We start from the raw sequence: 7,553 nt of genomic DNA, 5'->3' as shown, positions 1-7,553 counted from the left end.
TTAAAAAAAAACAAAGAGAATAAACTGTATAATTTCCAAACTATGGACCAGGGGTTAAGAATTACTTGATGGCTTTTCTCTGCCAATAGCCCTCTTGCAAACATGATGGACATTCCTAAAACCCGCTGAACTTTCTGTAATAAGTGTGGCAAGCATCAACCCCACAAAGTAACACAGTACAAGAAGGGCCAGGAGTCTCTGTATGCACAGGGAAAGCGGCGTTATGACAGGAAGCAAAGTGGCTATGGTGGGCAGACTAAGCCGATTTTCTGAAAAAAATCTTGATATGTTCACTTCAGAAAAAAAGAATTACTTGATCAATCCAAAGGGACTTGCCATCCAAAAAGAAAGAAGGAAAGGTAGAGTAAAGGCATTTGGGGAAGAGCAGAGTGTAGTTTGTATGAGGAAATTGGGGAGGTGACACTTAAGTAAAATCTTGAAGGAGGTATGGGGATTTTTGCTATTGCATAGTTGGGGGAAGGACTTTCCAGGTATAGGAAACAATTTATTTATGGTTCTAAGAGCTAGATAGGTCTATGAAATTAGCAGCCTTTGGAAGGTTTTGGACAGATAAGTGAAATCTTCTGATTTATGCTTTAGAAAGGATCACTCTTGCTGCTTGTTCTGGGAACAGACTGGGTCTAGAAGACAAGAGTAAACTAGAGGGACTTGTTAGGAGGCTATTAATCCAGGCAAGAGAGAAATAATGGGTCATCTTCAAACAGCACCCTTAATTGACTAAAAGAATATGTATTTTCTCCCTCTGTAGCTTCTCCATCTTCACTGGGTCATCAGCTTGGTTGCTACTCTGAAATAACATCTGGAAGTGCTGGACCTTAAATGGCCCTATTCTTCTCTATTTCATTGATGATACTTAATGAAACAGAAATGTGTTTTGTTTTGTTTTCATTCTAAGTTTTGAAAGGAAGTAGCCAAGTGCTAATCAATTGTGAAGTGCTCAAGTTCCTAAGAGCAGCTGGACTCCTGGAATTGGGAGATTGGAGAGGCTTCAGGGACTTGCAGCCATACATCCTACTCCTTACCCTATATTGCTTCAGGCTGAGAAGCAGACTTCTTAGATAAATTTATGGCAGCTCCTTCAGGTGTTCAGATTTTCTGAGTACCTGCTAGTTACTGAAGGGAGGGATATTGAAGGCTAGGAACTCTCTAAATATGGCCACAATTCAGTGGTACCACAGATATGGTACAGTGTGCGTTGGTCCTTGTTCCCACTATCCACTGAGATGACCGTGGTAAAGCTGTAAGAAGATGAAATGCCAGGCCTTGCTCTGAGTGACCAAGGGATTGGGGTGGTACAGTAGTCTGCCCTTATCTGCAGTTTTGCTTTCTGCAGTTTCAGTTACTTGCAGTCAACCATGGGTTAAAAACATTACATGGGCAATTCTAGAGAGAAACAATTACTAAATTTTAAATTGTGCCCCTTTTTGAGTAATGTGATGAAATTGTGCACTCTCTGGCTCTGTCCTGCCTGGGACATGAATCATCCCTTTGTCCAGCATATCTCCACTGTATACATTACCCACCTGTTAGTCACTTAGTAGGCATCTCAGTTATTAGGATTGACTGTCACAATATCACAGTGCTTGTGTTCAGGTAACCCTTATTATACTCAGTAACAACCCTTTCTTTACAGCATATTGTAAAAGAAAGTGCCTTTTATTTTGTCATCCCCCGAGGTGTACCAGACTGCGAGAGGGCACAGACCGGGCTAAGGGACCCTACCCTGATGCACAGATTTTGTGCACCAGGCCTCTAGTATTATTATAATTGTTCTATTTTAATATAAGTTACTAGAGTCCCAATGTACGAAATTCGTGCAAGGGGCTCGGCCTTCACAGCCCCAGCTTCATCCAGAAGGTCGTTCAGCTGTTTGGTCTAATTAACATATTAGCTCTTTATTATATAGGATTGTTAATCTTTTACTGTGCCTAATTTATGAATTAAACTTTGCCACATGTTGTATGTATAGGAAAAAGCATGGTATAAATAGGGTTCGGTACTATTTGCAGTTTCAGACATCCACTTGGGGGACCTGGAAGGCCGATGAGTGGAGAATGCTGTATTGGGCAGCAGTCTGGTTTAACCAAATGCAGTAGAGGATCAACTCAAGAGGCTTCCAGGTTACTTCCCATCAGCTAAGAGTTAGTGTGCCTGACTCTGTAAACATCCAGTACTATCATCTTACTGGGAAGAAAGAATTAAGACTTTTTATCTTCTAGGATCCTGGAGAATTGGCCAGAGTCCGTTGAAATGGAAAAATTAGCCATTTCCTAGTTTTGGATCTCAGCTGAGCCATGGCATCTGTACCGGGGTGCCTGACCTTTTTTCCCCCTGGCAGCTGTTGCTAATTTGCCAAGTGAGATTATGTGTACCTTCATAAAAAGGCATGTGGCCTGGACATATGATCTTCAATGTTTTGAATTTTATTTTAAATAAGATATGGCAAATGAAATTAGTATCAATTATCTGTCCCTGCAGTTTTAAGAAATCTTTATTTCTATACATAGGGACTTTAGTCATAATGGTTTGATATGCCTTACATGGGCCAGGTGTACAGGTATCCTCTTATTTTAATACTGTAACAAATTATACTCATCCATTTATTCATTCACTTAATGAATATTTATTGGAAGCTTACCATGTGCCAGGCAGTGTTCCAGGCATCAAGGAATACAGCAGTAAACAAAGCATGCAGCAGCTCCTGACCTCGTAGAACTTAGATTCTCATGGGAAGAGAGACAACAAACAAAATGACTGTGCAAAATATATACTGTTAGATAGTAGTAAGTGCTATGGATAAAAATATAACAGGAAAGGGGGGTAAGGGAGTTTGAGGGATGGTTACAATTTTAAGTAGAATGATCAGGGGGAAATTTGTTGAAAAGATTGTACTTGAGCAAAGACCTGGTGGAGGTGAAGGAGCAAGCCATGAGACATATCTGGGGGAAAAATAGGCAAAGGAAAGATCATTTGTAAAGGCCCTGAGGCAGTGGCATGCTTCACATGTTCTAAGAAAAGTATAGAGGTCCATGTGGCTGGAATGGAATTGGTAAGAGAAAAAGACAGAGTAGAAATCCAGACCATATAAAAGCCTTGTAGGCTGTTGTAAGAACTGTGACTTACTCAGTGAGATAGGGAGAATTTTAAGCAGAAGAGTGACTTTGATATTACTTGCATTAAAAAATTTTTCGCAGCCAGCCAGTGTGGCTCAATGATTGAGCATAGACCCATGAAACAGGAGGTTCACGGTTTCATTCCTGGTCAGGGCACATGCCTGGGTTGTGGGCGCGATCTCCAGTATGGGCATGCACAGCTGATCGATGATTTTCTCTCATCATTGATGTTCCTGTCTCTCCTTCTCCCTTCCTCTCTGAAATCAATATAAAAAAAAATTTTGCATCTTTATTGAGGTATGATTGAAATATAATGTCTAATAGAATGATTTTATATAAATGTAATTATTCAGAATGTGCTGTTTTGTTTTGCTTCTTGCTTTTGGCATAATTATTTTAAGATTCATCCATTGTGTGAATGAATAGTTATCCCTTTTTATTGCTGAGTAGAATTCTATTGTATGGATATATTATGATTTGTTTGTTATTCACCTGTTAGTGAACATTTGAGGTGGTTTCTAGTTTTTACCTGTCACAAAGAATAAACAATATATTGTTGTGTCATGCTATTTTATCCAATCTGACAATCTCTGCCTTAATAAATATTCATTTGGAACATTTACATTTTATGTGATTAGTGGCATAATTTTTTTCATTTATTGATTTGAGAGAGAAAAACCACACACATTGATTTATTGTTCCACTTATTTATGCATTCATTGGTTGCTTCTTGAATTTGCCATGACCAGAGATCGAACCTGCAACCTTGGCATATCAGGACCACAACTACGCTCTAACCAGCTGAGCTACCCAGCCAAGGCTGGTGTAATTGGGTTTTAGTCTGTTATCTTGCTGTTTGTTTTCTGTTTGGTCCGATTGTACTTGTTCTTTCTTTGTTATTTTTCTGCCTTCTTTTGGAATGATTATTTTTTTAAGTATGTTTTTGTGGGTTTTTTTGAGAGAGAGTAAGAGTGAGAGAGAAACATCTATGTGAGAGAGGAACATAGATCAGTTGCCTCCTATATGTGCCCCGACCAGGGGCAGGGATCTAACTGCAACACAGGTATGTGCCATTGACTGGGAATCGAACCTGCAAACCCTTCATTGGGTGGACTTATGCTCTAACCACCGAGAACACCAGCCAGGGCAGCATATATTTTAAAGGTATAATCCACAGAACTTGCTGGTGTTTTGGATCTTGGTGTGAAGAAAAGAGAAGAATCAGCAATGACTTGTAGGTTTTTACCAAGCTTCTGGATGAATGATGGTGCCATGTAATGAGATAAATGCAACTTAGGGGAGTAGTAGCAGGTTTTAGAGGGAAATTAAGAGCTCTGTTCTAGAAGTGTTAGGTTTGAGATGCCTTTTAGTTTTAACTCTCTTTAAAAAAAAATCGGGATATAATTTACACTCAGTAAGATAGACAGATCTTAAGTGTTCTGTTCAATGAGCCTTAACAATTATATACATCCACATAACATACCAAACAGTTGGAGATGTCAATAGGCATTTGGATATATGAGTATTGCAATCTGGAGAGAGCACAGAATTAGCAATAATAAGCTGGGTATCAATCAGCATCATAGATTTAAAACTATGAAACTGGAAAAATCACTTAGGGAATGAATATAGGGAGAGAAGAAAAGACATTTCAGATCAGAACCTTAGAGTATTAAATGATTTAGAGGTCAGGAGGAGAAGGAATTAGCAAAGGAGAATGAAAAAGGAGCAGCTAGTGAGTTAGGAGGGAAAGTATTATGTTCTAGAAATTAAATGAAATAATCTCGAGAAGAGTTACACAGATATTAGATTGAACGAAATAAGCCAAATATACAAAAAATGCATAACTTATAACTCTACTTATAGGAAGTTCAGCAATACAAAATTAATATATGGTGATGTTACAGAAGACCGGAGGAAAAACCAAGCCACGCTTAGAGAAAGGGAGTTATATTTTAGTTATACACAGGCCCAGAGAAAAGTGTGTCTTTCAAATTCTGGGCCCCCTTGGGTCCCCCCCACCCCCACCCCCCAAGACAACTCTCTTTATTTATACTTTTTCCAGTCCTTTGTCTCCCAATTTGGGATGAGACTTCTGGGCCTTCTGAGAAAGAAGGCCTGTGTGCCGGGAAGGGGCCATGAGACCATATCTCAAGGCTTGGCCTGGTGCCAGCACTGACAACTCTGCCTGGGGCATAGTCTATGGCCTCTCTGGAATGGGAGTAGTCTTATTTTCCTTATTATTTAAGCAAGCAAGCGTTTACAGAAGCCAAAATTGCAGGGTTAAAGTTTCAAACAGCAGTTTTTATATAAAATGGTTGGGGGACACGGAGTTGACAGGAAAGGGGCCCATGGGAACTTTCTGGGATAGTGTAATTATTCTGTCTTTTGTTTGGTATGTTATGTGGATGTATATAATTGTTAAGGCTCATTGAACAGAACACTTAAGATCTGTATATCTTATTGAGTGTAAATTATATCCCGATTTTTTTTAAGAGAGTTAAAACTGTCAAATGATATTGAGAGATTATATAAAATGACTGAGAATGAACTGTTGTCAATAATGGCCTTGAAAATGGTGTAAACTTTTTTTAAGGTCAAGGAATAGAGGGAGACTGTTGAATTAGAGCAGTGGTTCTCAACCTTCTGGCCCTTTAAATACAGTTCTTCATGTTGTGGTGACCCCCAGCCATAAAATTATTTTCATTGCTACTTCATAACTAATGTTGCTACTGTTGTGAATCGTAATGTAAATATCTGATATGCAGGATGGTCTTAGGCGACCCCTGTGAAAGGGTCATTCGACCGCCAAAGGGGTCGCGGCCCACAGGTTGAGAACTGCTGAATTAGAGGCTAGAAGTCTTGGACATTTAACGGCTACTGAAGTAATAAAGGGTGCTCATGATTGGAGTAGGTATGATGGTTTCTTAGGGAAAGGTACTTATGATTTCTCATCATAATCTTGTTCTTGAGATTGATCTCAGTCCTTCTAGTGGTTTCTCTCACATTTCCAATAGCTCGTTATGACAGTCTACCAGTCCTACAGAGTCTGGCTGTGGCCTACCCTCATAGCTTCTATAACCTGTTTCTTTTTCTATTATTCTCCTCTCCTGTCACCCACTTGACTTTTTTGCCATTTCTTGAATATTCTCTTTCTCTCTATCTTTTGTCAGTACTATTCACTCCAGTTTGAGGATAGAGACTTTCTGTTCTTCCTTACTTTTTACCTCCTGCGTGTAGAGCAGTGCCTGGTGCATTAGTAGATGTTTAGTAAATATTGGTTTGGATGAATATAAATGGCAAGCTTCCCTAATGCCTTTTAAAGATGGGCTGACTTTCCAGCCTGGGTTCGATTCTGGTCCAGGGCACGTACCTCAGTTGCAGCTTGATCCCTGGCCCTGGTCGGGGTGCGTGTGGGAGGCAACCAATCGATGTGTCTCTCTCACATCAATGTTTCTCTCTGTCTCTCTCCCTTCCACTTTCTTTTCCTCCGGTCTTGTGTAACGTTTTTCTAAGTGGAAAAATGTCCTCAGGTGAGGATTAACAACAAAAAAGATGGGCTGACTGTCAAATAAATGTATTTCAGAGGCAGATGTAGCATGAAATGGCTTTCCATCATGGTTTGGTTTTCTCCAACCACAAGAAAAAGCCTCAGACATTAACATGTAGTGGAACTTCATAGTCATAGAAGGAACCCAGGCCTGTTTTGAAGCTTATGGTGAGATGAGAATATTAATTAATGGATTAAGCAGTTAAAATAAAAAGAAAATTCATAGATTAAGTTAATAGTTTAGTTTTTATGACTAGAACATTCATTTTTGTGAGATATGAGAATATTTATGACTTACGATTTTTGTTTTCTAAATAAATTTGCAGTGGTTATTCTTCATTAGATACCATTTAAGAAATGATTATTACCTTTAAGGATCTCCTTCTGTTTTCTTGGGAAGCAAAAGGTAAAATGGCAATGGCAATACAAAGTAAAAGTTAAAACAGTGACAAAGTTATTCCAAGGTGGAACATAGTGAATTATGAAATCTCACTGGTGCAAACAGTAATTGCTAACCCAGTTTAAAACAATATACTGCTCAGCCCACAGAATGGTGTCAAATTCTGTTGTTCCTCAATAGCCATTTAAGGGCTTTGGGCCCATAGTATGTGGCTCTGTTTTAACTAACATTTGTGTTTTCATTGCAGTTGTCGGACAAGTAACCGCAAGAGTTTGATTGTGACCTCTAGCACATCACCTACACTACCACGGCCGCACTCACCACTCCATGGACACACAGGTGAGTGCTTGAAGGTTAAGAAAGGTGAAATGAAAGATGCCCGATTTCTTTCCTACTTCTCACTCTGTGTAGTTCAGACATTACATTGTCACTTCATTTTGCTGAATGAAGCATACAGAAATAATGAGCA

The 7,553-nt window shown here is 39.3% G+C and overlaps 1 protein-coding gene across 8 annotated transcripts in view; it reads left to right on the top strand.

Moving 5' to 3' along the window:
• Positions 1-7,553, top strand: part of MAST2 (microtubule associated serine/threonine kinase 2) — a 133,995-nt gene that overhangs the window by 84,230 nt on the left and 42,212 nt on the right. For all 8 annotated transcript variants that reach the window (XM_015567514.1, XM_015567513.1, XM_015567512.1 and 5 more), the window contains one exon: positions 7,332-7,423. In XM_015567514.1, the coding sequence (XP_015423000.1) occupies positions 7,332-7,423 (92 nt within the window). The remainder of the gene's footprint in view (positions 1-7,331; positions 7,424-7,553) is intronic.

The sequence above is a fragment of the Myotis davidii genome, unplaced genomic scaffold (assembly GCF_000327345.1).
Source record: "Myotis davidii unplaced genomic scaffold, ASM32734v1 scaffold924, whole genome shotgun sequence".
Lineage (NCBI taxonomy): Eukaryota > Metazoa > Chordata > Mammalia > Chiroptera > Vespertilionidae > Myotis > Myotis davidii.
This window is presented reverse-complemented; position numbering and strand designations above follow the sequence as displayed.